At 42.3% G+C, this 15,977-nt stretch overlaps 1 protein-coding gene across 1 annotated transcript in view; it reads right to left on the bottom strand.

Moving 5' to 3' along the window:
- LOC107293279 (dedicator of cytokinesis protein 7) overlaps window positions 1–15,977 on the bottom strand; it is a 113,979-nt gene that overhangs the window by 74,045 nt on the left and 23,957 nt on the right. Inside the window, exons 6-10 of the mRNA XM_029285356.1 lie at window positions 12,484–12,564; window positions 11,799–11,955; window positions 9,885–10,009; window positions 6,186–6,279; window positions 4,752–4,914 (exon numbers count right to left, since the gene is read on the bottom strand). Of these exons, the coding sequence (XP_029141189.1) occupies window positions 4,752–4,914; window positions 6,186–6,279; window positions 9,885–10,009; window positions 11,799–11,955; window positions 12,484–12,564 (620 nt within the window). The remainder of the gene's footprint in view (window positions 1–4,751; window positions 4,915–6,185; window positions 6,280–9,884; window positions 10,010–11,798; window positions 11,956–12,483; window positions 12,565–15,977) is intronic.

Genomic DNA, 15,977 nt, shown 5'->3' with positions numbered 1-15,977 from the left:
GGAAGATTCTGGAAAAGATAATCAAACAATGAATCAGCGAACACTTAGAGGCAAACAAAGTCATTACTAAAAGCCAACATGGGTTTGTCAAAAACAGATCATGTCAGACAAATCTTATTGTATTCTTTGACCAAGTGACAAAATTAGTGGATCAGAGGAATGCTGTGGATATAATTTACTTGGACTTCAGTAAGACATTTGATAAAGTAGATCACAACCTACTACTTGATAAGATAGAAAAATGTGGGTTAGACAGCATCACCACCAGATGGATCCGTAGCTGGCTGACCGGCCATACTCAGCGTGTGGTCCTCAACGGAACCGCATCTATATGGAGGGAAGTGTGTAGTGGGGTGCCCCAGGGCTCTGTTCTGGGCCCAGTGCTCTTCAACATCTTTATCAACAATTTGGACAAGGGGATAGATGCGGAACTCATCAAATTTGCTGATGACACCAAGCTGGCAGGAATAGCCAACACTCCAGAAGACAGGCTTAAGATACAGGAGGACCTGGACTGACTTGAACACTGGGCACTATCTAACAAAATGAAATTCAATGGTGAAAAAAGTAAGGTTCTACATTTAGGCAAGAAAAACCAAACGTACAGGGATAGTATACGGGGTACCTTGCTCAATAGTAGTAACTGTGAGAGGGATCTCAGAGTCCTAGTGGACAATCATTTAAATATGAGCCAGCAGTGTGCTGCAGCTGCCAAAAAAGCCAACACAGTGCTAGGCTGCATTAACAGAGGGATAGAATCAAGATCACATGAAGTATTAATACCACTTTACAATGCCTTGGTAAGGCCACACTTGGAATATTGCATCCAGTTTTGGTCACCACGATGTAAAAAAGATGTTGAAACTCTAGAAAGAGTACAGAGAAGAGCAACAAAGACTGGAGGCTAAAACATATAAGGAAAGGTTGCTGCTATTGGGTATGTCTTGTTTAACGAAGAGAAGGACGAGGGGGGACATGATAGCAGTGTTCCAATGTCTCAGGGGCTGCCACATAGAAGAGGGAGTCAAGCTATTCTCCAAAGCATCTGAAGGCAGGACAAGAAGCAATGGATGGAAACTAATCAAGGAGAGAAGCAACTTAGAACTAAGGAGAAACTTCCTGACAGTTAGAACAATTAACCAGTGGAACAACCTGCCTCCAGAAGTGGTGAATGCTCCAACACTGGAAGTTTTTGAGAAGAGACTGGACAGCCATTTGTCCGAAATGGTATAGGGTTTCCTGCCTGAGCAGGAGGTTGGACTAGATGACCTCCAAGGTCCCTTCCAACTTTATTATTATTATTATTATTATTATTATTATTAGTAGTAGTAGTAGTAGTAGTAGTAGTAGTATTAATTTGTCTTGTAGACAAATCAAAATATTTTTTCAGAAATGTGGTTATCAGACATATATCACAGTTTTCATTTTGCCTGTACAACCTATGAAAAAGAAGTAAATTGTTTCTGAAAAAAAAATAAAATGGAAGAAATCAGTGTGCTATGAAAAAGAAATTGCTCACCTTCGATTTTATGTTAAACTCTGGTATTTTAAATCAGCAGACTGCTGAATCTATCCAAATTCATTAATCCCCTCTATGTTCATGTAATGGAATGTAGGAATGACTTTGGGAAATGAGAGGAAGAGCCACAGACTGAACACCTGTCATGCAAAAGGTAACACAGGCCAGAGAAACACAGAGGTGGTGGTGAAAACTGTTTCAAAAGAGACTGTTTCTAGTTTTTTGGAGAGTAAAAGGAAAGGAGGGAAGGGATACTTTCAGACTTATGAAACTGTCAATGTAAATCTTACAATAAGGATAGTGCTAGTATTCATTGATGTGCCTCTTGTTTGGATTGCCTCAAAAACCTAACAGCTGATGAGACTTCTTATGGTATTCTCCTTCTATATACCCGATCATCTTCCACCTCACCAAAACCTGTTCCCAATTCTATTCACTGCTTCTCTTTAAAGCTCACTTGCCTAATACAAGCAACCAGAAGGGAGTTCATTACCCAAACTAGGTAAAATAGCTAGACCCACTCCCTATGATAAGTTCTACAAAACCCTCTCGGCCACATGACACTCGAGTGTGCAAAGTGAGAATATATGAAGGCTTGGAAGAATTCATGTGCAAAAGTTTTCAATGACTAGTGAAAGCTTGTCCAGGATAAGAAGAGTTAATTTTTTTAAAAAAAAATCATATTAGCTTCCAAACTGGAGATGGACTCACATGCCAACAGGGTAAGAAGAGTTAATTTAAAAAAAAATCATATTACCCTCCAAACTGGAGATGGACTCACATGCCAACAGGGTAAGAAGAGTTAATTTAAAAAAAAATCATATTACCCTCCAAACTGGAGATGGACTTGCATGCCAGTTTGCTCTCTGAGAAGAGTTCCCAAACTCATCTCCAGACCCAGCTGGGTAAGCTTCACCAGCCTGTCTCTCTGCTCCAGGAAAGGAATGGCATAAAGCTGTTATGATGTATGGCTGTAACTAATAAGAATCACACAGCACACCTCACATGGGACCAAGCATAAAATAACCTACTCTTTCAAGCAACATACAGTTAAGTTTCAGCAATGACAATCACACAGTTCTGAAAAATCAAGCCAAATCCCCATCTGCTTTAATCTTATAAGCTTATTTTCAGCTTACCCAGATCCCTTTTAAGGTATGTCTGATTTAACAGTCTGTGTGGCAGAGGTCTTAGGGCAAGGATTAGAGTTGTCTCAGTTATTAGCTGGCATTTCTTCAGTACCAAGAGCATTATAGGGAAAATTCCTACTGGTCAGCCACAGCAATACCCCCCCCCCCAAATTCTTAAAGCTTTTCTTCAATGCACCAACTTATTTCATTAGCAAAGCTGATAGAGAGAATAAACAGGCTACCTGCCATAGATACAAACACTTTCTGGCATGCTGCTCCTATTCTAGAGAGCCAGGTTGCAATTGCAATGTAATTAGTGATACCAGGGCTGTGGAGTCGGAGTCGAGGAGTCGGAGGAAATTTTGGGTACCTGGAGTCGGAGTCGGAGGTACAAAAAACTGAGGAGTCGGAGTCGGAACATTTATCTACCGACTCCACAGCCCTGGCTGTGGAGTCGGAGTCGGAGGAAATTTTGGGTACCTGGAGTCGGAAGTACAAAAAACTGAGGAGTCGGAGTCGGAGTCAGAACATTTATCTACCGACTCCACAGCCCTGAGTGATACTGTAAGACCTTTCCAGGCACATTAGAAAACATCCACATGAACAAAGCTCTTTCCTAAGAAGGCCCACATTTTGCCTTAGAAGAATGGATGGGGGAAAGGGTTGGGGGAGGTCAGTCTATGGAAGGCAAGTAGAGGACATGCAATGAAAGAAGTGAAAGTTCTTCAGTGTTTGGGGTCTCAAGCACTACAGTCCAACAGCACACAGGGACACCCCCCCTGTGAGAACCAATCTCTCCTCTCCTCAAGGCCCATGTGCAACAGCAGAATTTCACCGTCTGGTTCCTACTCGGAGCAACCAAGCAGTAGCAAGAGCAAATGGCTCAACAAGCAAAACAGATGCTCCGGATTCAAGAAAAAGGCAAAGCAAGAGGAAAAGATATTCCTTAGGGAAGATACTATTACACAAATCAAATGATGTGACCAGCAGCCCTGATAGAGTCGACTCCTATACGTAACAACAGAGTCATTATTAAAGTGAAGTCTCAGATCACTGACAAAGGAGATATTTATCTTATATTGGTTATTATAAGAAACATGAGGTTATATTTAACAAGACCTAGCCTCCCTACTCTATAAAGGCATTGGCTAGACCAGGGGTTCCCAACCAGGGGTACTCACACCCCCTGGGGATGCGAAACAATATTCCAGCGGGTGCAAAAACTTGGGTTTTCAAAATTATAGTGTATATGCATAATTTGTTGTCATTATTTCGGACTTTTGTAACGGGTGCGAGAATATATCAGAAGCGTTCTAGGAGTATGGGGTATAAAAAAAGTTGGGAGCCGCTGGCTAGATAGTATACCTGCCCAATGCAACTGCATATGCTCTTTTTCAGATGAAGAACCATAGAGGTGCCAGAGTGAAGGGGGGGATCCGAAACCTGAACAAATTTACATTGCAGTTAAGTATGACTATCTCTGTAGCCATAGAGGTAAACTAGTAAGAGGTCAGAAGAAGAAAATAATCCAGATTGACAATCAGCATATTTATCCCTGTTGGATTTCATTATGCTAGCTGATGGTAGAGACATGATCATTCCTTAAGTTCTCCTGCTGACTTTTAAATAAGGGTTCTATTTTAACATAAAAAGGAAAGAAAGAAAGAAAGAAAGAAAGAAAGAAAGAAAGAAAGAAAGAAAGAAAGAAAGAAAGAAAGAAAGAAAGGAAGGAAGGAAGGAAGGAAGGAAGGAAGGAAGGAAGGAAGGAAGGAAGGAAGGAAGGAAGGAAGGAAAGCCTTTTCTTGAAAGTTTCATGGTCTTTATCTTTTTATGAAGAACCCTTTTTGGCAACTGAATGAAGAACCCTTTTTGGCAACTGAAAGAAAAGATAGAAAGGGTGAGGTAGGCCAAATGAAAAGGAACTGAAGTTTTCAACAAGCTTTATGTTCCACACAAAATAATCAGTGGAATATCACAATCAGCTATGTTCAATGGTAATAAGCAAGATTGTATAAAAAGAGTAAGAAAGTAAGAAAACACCCAAAACTGAGCTTCTTTCCTCTCAGGGACTACACTTGCAATGTCACAAGATGTGTGCTCACCGATATGTTGTATGAGGGGCATAGACTTCTCGGACTGGGAATTCAAGGATCTCCTTGGTGGGTCGGACACGCAAATCAGGGTAGGGCTGGACACGCAACAGTTCAGGTGAGAGGCAATAATGGGGGTTTTCTGGCACTGGTGAAATATCAATCTTGAATTGAGCTGTGATGCAAAAACAAGAAGAACGTAAGAATGATTTGCTGTACATACAGAGCAACATGTCTAGACAGGCATCAAGCGCAAGGATTGACCATGGACAGTTGGAAGATGGGATGATGTTGAGATCCATCTTTATCCTATGGGAAGCCATTCTGAAGCTGAAGGACGAGCACTAGCAGCAGAACTCTTTTTGCTTAGAAGATGCCCGAGCAAGTCCATTGGGACTAAAGAGCAGAGATAGAATTGATCCTTCACACACACATCTTCATGCACAATGCTAAGGTATAACATACTATTACAAAACAAAGCATATTATACCTTAGCATTGTGCATGGAGATCTACCATGTTTCCCTGAAAATAAGGCCCAACCAGAAAATAAGCCCTAGCGTGATTTTTCAGGGTGCTTGTAATATAAGCCCTATCCCAAAAATAAGCCCCAGTTAAGATCATTAGCCAGATGGGAGGCATTTAGTACCATATTTTCCCGAAAATAAGACCTAACTGGAAAATAAGCCCTAATGTGTCTTTTGGAGCAAAAATTAATATAAGACCCGGTCTTATTTTCAGGGAAACACAGTATGTGTGAAGGGTCAAGTCTATGTGTGAAGGGTCAAGGGAATTCTAAAAAACTATGGTTCAGCAGAGAGCCATCCACAGAATACTGGGATTTAGATTACAAAAATAATTGGCTGAGATGCGTGGATATAGAAAATGAATGAATGAATGAATCAGTGACTATATGGCTGATAGCGTCAGCCCAGGTTTTGTGGATGGGCGCCTGCATAGCCAACTTGAAAAGAGAGTCAATCTGGTCTAGCGGTTAAGGTACCAGGTTAGAAAGTGAGAGACCATGAGTTTTAATCCTGCCTTAGCCATGAAAGCTGGCAGGGTGACCTTGGGTCAATCACTGTTTCTCAACCCACTCCACCCAACAGCGTTGCTGTTCTGGGGAAAATAGGAGAAGGAAGGTATGTTAGATATGTTCACCACCTTGAGTTATTTGTAAAAACGATGAAGGTGGGATACAAGTAAATAAATAAAAACCTTTGAGGTCACCAGGCTGAGCTCTCTAGAGAATGTAGCTATCTCAGTACTTTAAAGAAAGGACACTTCATTACATCAATGTAATTTCCAAAGTGCCACTCGAAAACTGGCAACTCAGTCTTACTTTATAACACATTTTGGGAAAATTTTGAAACACATTGGACTCAGAAAAGATCATGCTAGAGCATGTAAAAGGGGCAAAGAATGGTATTACAATACCCTATTTTACCTGTAACTGGACGGAGTCTTCTCAGGACAGAAGATGGGCGTCTCATATCTGCTAGGAACTTGTACAAGTCCTCATCACTGAGACGATCGCCTTCCTGAAAATGAAGATAGACAGAAGAAGGCAAAGAAGGTGACATTCACTAGTATAGTCTCTTATGAGTGTTCTCTATTACCTCTCATCCACAAATGTTTATGCAGAGTTTCAGTACTCAAAAATCAAATCAGGACGCAGCATGCCAAGACTCTCAGCCTTCAAATCTGCTTTGTACTGAAAACCAGATTAAACAATTCTCTCCAATTTAGATTTGATTCTTTCTTTAAAAAATTATTCACAACATTGAAATAGAAGGTTATATAGTTCTGATAGCTTAATATATGTGTTGTTTAAATATTTTTAAAAAAATATACATTAGGATTTTATTAATAAGGAAGTTACAGGTAATCCCCGAGTTATGGGTGTTCACTTAACGCTCGTTCAAAGTTATGTGATTAGCACCCCCTAGTGTTTATGAGCAAGTCCCAAAATTATGACTATAGCAGCACCACGGCAGTCATTTGCCCTTACGAATGACTTCAGTGGCACTGCAACATTCATCCTATTGCCCCCCACTCCTCACAACTGCTTCCCCCTCCCCTTCTTGCCACGCCGGACTCACTTACCTTGCAAAAATCCTCTCTGTCACAGTTTCTTTCACTTTGAGGGAGAAGAGAGTCGGCTTGGAAATGCTCTTCGTGCCGAGAATGAAAATTTCTGGAGTCCGTGATCTCGTGCAAGTGTTAGAAGTTGCGCCAAATCACGGACCTCAGAAACTTTCATTCTCTATGCGAAAGGTCCCTGTCTCCTGCTCCCAACTCCTTTCTGCCTGAAGGCAGGCCTGAAGCCTTCAAGTGAGGGAGAAGGCCAGGCCCCTAGCACCTGCGTCCAACCGGCCAGAGCTCACCGCGCTGGGGGAGAAAGTGACCCCATTGTCCCCAGAGCCTCAGAGGCCTCCTTCAAGCAACCCAGAACGGAGGCCAGGGGATGTTTCTACATGCCTCCAGAGGTTGGATCCAAGCCTTGGAGGGGCCCTCCAAACCATTTGCACCCGGAATGGAGATTGGGGGGGCGGCTTCTGCATGCCTCTTGAGGTTGGATCCAGCCCTTGGAGTGGTCCTCCAAGCTGTTTGTGTCCGGAACGGAGATCGGAGGGGGGGGCTTCTGCATGTCTCTGGAGGTTGGATCCAGCCCTTGGAGGTGTCCCCCAAGCTGCTTGCGCCTGGAACAGAGATAAAGGGAGGTCTTCTGCATGCCTCCGGAGGTTGGATCCAGCCCTCAGAGGACTACTCCAAGCTGCTGCTGCCCGGGCAGAGCTTCTAGAGGTTGGATCCAGGTCTCAGAGGGGTCCTCCAAGCCGTTTGCACCTGGAACAGAGATCAGGGGGGGAGCTTCTGCATGCCTCCGGAGGTTGGATCCAGGCCTCGGAAGCTTCGCTCTGGGCAGCAGCAGCTTGGTGCAGTCCTCCAAGGCCTGGATCCAACCTCTGGAGGCATGCAGAATACCCCTCCCCCAATCTCTGTTCCGGGGCGGCAGTCACGTGGCTCCAGAGTTGGGGGGAAGCAGGAGGCAGGCACTGCAAACAGTGCAAGAATTTAGGCACCCATTCTTTGCGAAAGAGGATTAGTGCCTGAACTCGCGCAATATTACGGCATTCAGGGGCTTCCATTGACTTTCCTGTCCCTCAAAAGCAGGAACCGCCACAGAGAGGAGGCAGATCTTTTCAAGGTAAGTGAGTCCGGTGTGGCAAGAAGGGAGGGAGAAATATGAGGTATCTTAGTGGGTCGGGGAGGCCTTGGTGGCCTGTTCCATCACTAGGCCATGTGCACTTAATGAGCCACATGCATTTTAATGAGCAAAGGAGTGATCTCATTCAAGGTACGAGAGTCACTCTACGAGTTTTCAAGTTACGAGTGGAATGTGCAGGCTCCATTAAACTCGTAACTCAAGGACTACCTGTAATTTGTTTAGTTGTTTTTTAAGGGTTTGTTTTTTAATTCTACAAAGGTCTTTTTGGTTTTAACTTTCTCCCTAGGTCATTTGGTATGATTTTCTTTCTATTTTTCCCTGTGTTTATACAGTTTTATTATAGATATACAGGTAGTCCTCGACATACAACAGTTCATTTAGTGACTGCCCAAAGTAACAACGGCACTGAAAAAAGTGACTTATGACCATTTTTCACAATTACAACCTTTGCAGCATTCCCATAATCATGTGATCAAAATTCTGATGCTTGGCAATCAGTTCTTTATGACCATTGTTTTGTCTCAAGGTCATGTGATCACTTTTTGCAACCTTCTGACAAGCAAAGTCAATGGGGAAGCCAGATTCACTTAACAAACAGGTTACTAACTTATCAGCTGCAGCCATTCACTTAACTGTGGAAAAGAAAGGTTGTAAAATGGGGCAAAACTCACTTAATAAATGTTTCACTTAACAACAGAAATTTTGGGCTCAATTGTGGTCGTTAAATCAAGGACTACTGTAGTACATTAGGGCAGGGGTCCCCAACCTGTGGGCCGCGGCCTCCTGCCCACCAGGCCGTGGGACAGGCTGGCCAGTGTCTGCGCACACCCCTCACTTGCACTAGAGCCGTGGCTGCGGGGCGCAAAAATGGGCTGCCGCTGTGCCTCAGCTATGAAAACGGTATGCCGGCGCCACACCTCGGCCATGAAAACAGGACATTGCCACGGCGCCTCGGGGCGTGGAAACAGGACACCGACACACCTCGGGATACAAAAATGGGACACCGCCACGCCTCAGCCATGAAAATGGGACGCCGACGCACCTCAGCTGCAAAAACGGGCTGCCGCTGCACCTCAGGGTGCAAAAATGGGCTGCCACCACCATGCTGCAAGCCGCAAAAATGGACAACGCACCATGAGGTGCAGAAATGGAGCACCGCTGCACCGCAGGACACAAAAACAGCGTCACCGCACTGCAAGGCACAAAAATGGCCACCGCCGCGCCGCGGGACACAGAAACAAGAGCGGGGCTAGTGAGTATCACACGGGCACTAGCCGTGCCCCATTTGCGGCACGCAAATGCTCGCGGCCCCGTGCGCATGCACACACGTACACTTGTAAAATGCTTCCTCCTCCCTGTTCCTCCGGTCCACCAACCAACAAAGGTTGGGGACCCCTGCATTAGGATATTTTCTAAAGTATGTTGACATCTATACAATAGTAATATAATTCATATAGTTATACTGCTAGTTAATTAAAATGTAACATTACAAATTGGTGACTAAACTTTTTAAAGACATGTTAACTGTAATCTTTTAATGCTGATTAAAACAATGTTTTTTTAAACAGACTCTTTAAAAATGCAGCATGCCAAGAAATATGAAGGCAAGGGCATCTTTCTCCCAGCTGCCTTCCGTTAAGACCTTGGGGCTTACCCCATTCCATTAAGCAAGAATATTGGGTCCATCACACTGACATATTTTCATTTTGGCAGCTACAGAAAAGTGATTTACCCATTCTTTCATGGCAGACTAATTACTATATTTTGCCAGAAGAGATTCTGGAAGTTTATGCTTTACTCACTTCACAGATGTATCAACCCCTCTGATTCTATATCTGCATTCTCACGGGTTCAGAAACGTTAAACCTACATGATGCTCTGGGTGAGGCTAGTCCAAAAAACATTCTAGCTTCTAACCTGTTTGAAAAAATTGGTGATTGTGAGGGTGGCTGGGCGGAAGTTGCTAAAGCTGCACATCTCCTCACCAACACTCAGGCGTCCATAGGCTTTCCTCTTGCGCTCATTCCAGGTGCCTTTGCGTTCTGCAAAAGGAGAGAGTGTTCAATAGGAAAGGCATGCATATGTCCTCAGAGGTCATAAGCAAGAAATAACCTACCAGTTAGGTGAATTACTGTTATGATCTTTGAATTACTTATCTTGGGTTTGGCTAGGGTTTGGCTAGTCTAAAGAAAAGAAGAAATAGGGGTAACATGATAGCAATAGTCCAGTATTTGAGAGGGGGTCAAATTATTCTCCAAAGTACCAGAGAGCATGATAAGAAACAATGATTGGAAACTGATCAGAGAGAGAAGCAACCTGGAATTAAGGAGAAACTTCCTGACAGTGAGGACAATTAACCAGTGGAACAGCTTGCCTCCAGAAATCGTGGGCACTCCATCACTGGAGATTTTTAAGAAGAGACTGGACAGTCACTTGTCTGAGATGGTATCGGTTCTCCTGCTTGAGTGGGGGGCTGGACTAGAAGACCTCCAAGGTCCCTTCCAGCTCTATTTTATTCTAAAGTTTATCTCCAGCACAGAAAAAAAGAGCAAATGTTATTTCAATGGCAAACATAATGGATACAGACTACAGTTTGCATATAATCTATCTGAGAAAGTAGAGCACTAATTAGCCATTTTTGAAAATTATTCTCTTGCTTTTTAAAAACAAGCAAATCAAAAGGGCCCTCAAGAAACAGAACAGTAGCCATTAACACATCTGTCTGGAAGGGAATCTCAGTGTCCTAAAAATGGGCCCTGAATTATCACAGTCTATTACAGAGGCTATACTTTATGATATTCTGATGCCTCTTGGCAAGTGGGTATCTCCAAAGTTCCTATAGGGAGTCAGTGGAATATAAAAGCTATATGAACACTATAGCAGGGACAAGGCACAATGTAGTTTGCAAATGGCATGCAAGGTTTGCCAAAGAGGGGACTTTGAAATATGATCACGAAGATGGACTTAAATTCCTTATCTCTAATTGTGAATCTACTGAAAGAGTATTCCTGTCTTTAAATAAAAGTTGCAAATTTCCTTTGAATTGGTTTCCACCCTCATGATCATAAACAAAATGCACCACTCTGTATTTCAGTATTGGGATTCCTATGTTGAATGCCTGCATGCCAGTTTTATGTTGACTGCAATTGTCTTCTGCTAGTAAACTATCAGAAAGTATGATTCAGCCAGGGGACAGAAGTGACATTTTCTTCCTGATGCCTGTCACAAGGCATCTCAGTTTTCATTCTGGAAGAATAATGTACTTTCTAATGTGTCGAGCTCATGTACCTTAGCTGGCAAGACCAAAGAAACAAAAGAGCATGGATTTTACTAAATTATCTTTAATGCTAGTATGGGATAAATAGAAACTCTTGGAAACTGTAAGAAAAATTTCACAGCCCCATTTAGAATCATATTGTTACATCCAGGCGGATGTAATCTGGAAGAGGTGTCCCTCAAATAGTCTAGTCCCATGCCATTTAGGACTTTATAGGCTATTACTAGTACTTTGAAATGCACCTGGGAGCATACTGGTAATCAATGCAGCTCATGGAGCAGGGATGCAATGTGCACTGACTGAGGAGCGCAAACAATTGCCAGTACTACTGCATTTTGCACCAGTTGCAGCTTCTGAATGCTTTTCAAGGGCAGCTTTCCCAGTCTTCCCACATTATGCATTCTATCTTTCACTCAATCCACCTATGGCACAGTGCCCATTCTCACAGAGTTTGTTTGATCCAGAAATAGTTAGTTCCTATCCTATCTTGGGGCACAAGGAGACGTTATTATGCAAATACAGGAATGCACTAAGCTGAGTCTTAAATGACTAACCATTTTCAGAGTCTGAAGCATCCCTCTCAAGCATCCCAGTAGTGCTAATTATATTCATGAGGTGAATGGCAGTCCAGGCAAATGGCATACGGTAGCGCCCCAACCGGGTGCAAAATTGCTCTCCTGCCACTCGCAGTTTCTCCAACTTCTCCTTGTTCTGAAAGCACAAGGGGGAAACACCATCACTGTGGTTCAATTTTAATTGTTTTATCCTTATCACAGTTTTAACCAAATTTGTCCTCTGTAGATGAATTGGGCTTCAACAGGCAATATGGCTGGAAATTATGTGAGCTGAAGGCACCCTGTTAGGAATAGCTGCCTAAATAATAATTCTGAATGACAAACTATTGTTATTCCAGTGAAAATGACTGGAGTTAGATGAATGATTCAAATGAAATTAAGCTAAATTAACAGGTCTGTCTTACATCTAACAACCATTCCTATTTCAAAACATCCCCAACCCCCCAAAAATAAAACCTGGCAGGGCAAGCTACTACATATAAACAGGAAGCAAATCTCACACTCACACTAATAATGTTACCAAGTCTGTAATGAAATGCCTGCAACAAACCACCAAGCTCAGAGAGCATCAAGAATTCCACAGTTCAACCCTGAGCTACATATGTTCTCTTCTATTGGAATTACACACATAGCCGGCAGTTTTTTTGTGCTGGATTTCATCTACCTTCAAAGCATCTGTTTCCTTCATGACCGTGTAAGGTTCACAGCATTCACTGATATCCCCTTGCTGTAGCACTTTCTCCAGCTATAATGGAAGAGAAAACATGTCACAGGATGTGACACAAACCTAACAGATATCCTGAAGTTCCTAAGAATAAAATCAAGATATTTTGAACACCATCTCAAGTGTTATTCATTATAAGACAAGAAAGCCCATTTTTAATACCTTTGAGATGACTAGTCCTATAGTCAGAAATGGCTTTTTTCAATACTAAGGGAATAAATCTGGAATGACAAGTGTGATTTTGTTTATTAACAAAGTTCAGTTTTTACTAGCAATTCAAAAAAAAAGAAAAAATAATATAGGCATTAACTCTGTTGTAAAATTCTGACTTTGTGTTGGAATCTAAAGTGGGTTCATGTGTTCAGAAGACAGGATATTACATGCAATAGCTCTGTAGGCTATACCTTTTCCAAAGAAACTCCAACCCTAATCTCTTAATGTGATCAAGCTTGAGGTAGATATGCAAAGACATAGTTTAAGAAAAGAACGTGATAAAAGTGAGGGTTGTGACTTGATACTCAATTATGGGGTCTTTTAATGATTCACTGATTATTATTAATGATGCGGTCATCATCATTTCTGACCAGAAAGACTCCCTCTAGTCATCACCAATGTTCCAGCTATTGTTTGATGTTAGATAGATCAAAGCTAGGTAAAGAACCTATGAACTGTATGACTATTATAAAGAGGGAATTAGTCCTTCAATAGTGCATTAACAGGATCATGACACAATTTCATGGAATAAATAATATTCCGACCAATATCACTAACTGAAACCTAGTACAGTTAGTCCTCAACTTACAACAATTCTTTTAGTGATTATTTGAAATTAAACAGCACTGAAAAAAATAACTTATAACCAGTCCTCAACCATTACAGCATCCCCATGATCACGTGATCAAAATTTGGGCATTTGGCAACCAGAGTATGTTTACAATGACTACAGAATCCTGAGCTCACTTAATCACCATTTGTGAACTTCCATAGCTGACTTCTAACAAGTAAAGTCAATAGGGGAAGCTGGGTTTACATAACATCTTCATGATTCACTTAACAACTGCAGACATTTTGCTTAAGAACACTGGCATAAAAGATTGTAAAATGGGGCACAACTCATTTAACTGCCTTGCTTAGCAATGGAAATTTTTTATCCCAATTATGTTCTTAAGTCAAGGGTTAGCTGTGCATTCCACTTGAATGCACATCTTGCCTCATAATACAGTTTATCATGCACTGAACACCTTTCCCACTCTGAAGATTGATAGAATCAAAGTGATTAAACCCCAACAAAGTAAACACAGCTGAGACAATTAACTTTAATGCAAAACTTTATTGAGTGAACATTTCGGCACTGTTGCAAGGAAAGCCAGCTCTGGGGGTTTTGTGCCTAAATTGATATATTAAAAGAATAGAAACCTCCCTCTCCTCTTCATGCAGGTCACGCTGTCCAGTTGTACGTTAGGCAATTGTTATGAGAGAATCCACAATCTTCAATAAACATCTCTCCTTGTGTCCTTGGTTCTCAGGAAGTAGCTGACAGCTGTTAATGGCTCTCATACCAAACTTACCCCCTCCCAAGCATGTGGCAAGCTATTGTGTCTGGACCATCCTGGTCACTTTGTGAGGCTTGACAGGCAGTCCCCTCCTCCAAAAAAACCCAGAAGGATCCTGTCTCTCACTCAGGTGCCCCTGGTTTCTGAGGGTACTTAGTATGGAATATATTTACTAAGCGATCTGCCTTGATGTTGTGAGCTTCAGTCCATCTCACCTCTGACATTGGATAACCTTTCCACTGCACTAAATACTGTAACTTTCCTTTATATATTCTAGAATTTAGGATTCGTTTTATTTCATAATGCTTTTCACCTCCCACCATAATGGGACCAGGGGCCTTTTTCTCAACCAGCCTCATTCTGGATCCGTGAACTAGTTTCAGTAAGCTGCAATGGAATACTGGGTGTACTTTACCCAATATTCTGTGTAGTTTCAGCTCCACTGTAACCGGATTGATCACTTTCACTATTGGGAAAAGTACTATGTACTTAGGACCCAGTTTTTTACAAGGTAGCCTCAGTTTCAGATACTTTGTGGATATATACATTCTATCTCCTACATGAAACACTGTCTGAGGTGTTCGCCTCTTGTCTGCCTGCTTCTTCTGGCTTTCTGTTGCTTTATCTAGAGCTTTTTTTACATTGCTCCAGACACACTGGAAGGAAACTACCCAGTCGATTAATGTTACTGAGGAGGAGGGTTCTTGGGGGCCTTCTGGAATGGGCGCAAATTCTTTCCCTGTAGCTACTTTAAAAGGGGTGAATCCTGTGCTGCTGTGTATCACATTATTATATGCCACCTCGGCGTACGGCAGGAGTCCTGCCCAGTTCGTTTGCTGGTGGTTGATATAGCAATGTAGGAACTGCTCCACCATTGTTAGCTCATTCAGCGGCTCCATTAATACTCGGATGAAAAGCTGAATTGAGCCCCTGGGAGGACCCAGTCATTTTTATAAAGTCCTTCCAGAACCTGACTGTAAACTGAACCTCCTAATCTGAAATGATGCACTTGGGCACCCCACGCAGTCGATAAATATGCTGCAGAAACATCTTGGCTAGTCTCTGGGTTGAGGGAAGACCAGGGCAAGCGATAAAGTGGGCTTGCTTGGAGAACAGGTCCACTACAGTCCAGATCACCATGTTCCCCCCACTCTCAGGAATTCCACTATAAAGTCCATGGGTATTTCTTCCCTGACATCGGATAATCTTTCCACTGCACTAAATACTGTAATTTTCCTTTATATATATTCTAGAATCTACGATTCTTCAATAACATCTCTCCTGGTATCCTTGGTTCTCATGAAATAGCCAACAGCTGTTAATGGCTCACATATCAAACTTCCCCTCTCCCCCCAAGTATGTGGCAAGCTACAAAGCAGTTGTGTCTGGGCCATCCTGGTCACTATGTGAGGCTTGACGTATACATTGACTCTGTCTGAAATGCCTAAACAGCCTAATATGGTATATAGAGTGTGAAGTCAGTTGGAACAAAATATGTGTGACTAGAACAAGGGATACTTTCTTTACTTAGAATGTATCTAATTCTTTTTTCATTGACAGGGAATCTTGAGAGGATCCTTAACTAGACTTCAGCTTCAGAACATGCCATGCTTTCTTAGTATTTAATTGTATCCTAATTTGAGTATTTCATAAAATAACTCTGTATAATCACTTTAAAAACTGGAAGCATAAAATATTGAGTGGACAAGTGAAAAACCCAAGGAACAATTTATCTTGGGGAAAAAGGGGGAAAAACATTCTTTTTAAAAAACAAACAAACGGGCTTCCGGTGGCTGGGCGGCTGCCGAAGGAGGTTTTTTAACAGCCTCCCGTCCGGGACTACGTAAAAATCGCCGAAACAGCGGATACCAGCTGTTTGGC

The sequence above is a fragment of the Protobothrops mucrosquamatus genome, unplaced genomic scaffold (assembly GCF_001527695.2).
Source record: "Protobothrops mucrosquamatus isolate PMUCROS unplaced genomic scaffold, P.Mucros_1.0 scaffold1563, whole genome shotgun sequence".
Lineage (NCBI taxonomy): Eukaryota > Metazoa > Chordata > Lepidosauria > Squamata > Viperidae > Protobothrops > Protobothrops mucrosquamatus.
Note: the sequence above shows the minus strand (reverse complement) of the source record. Positions and strands in the feature narration are given on the sequence as shown.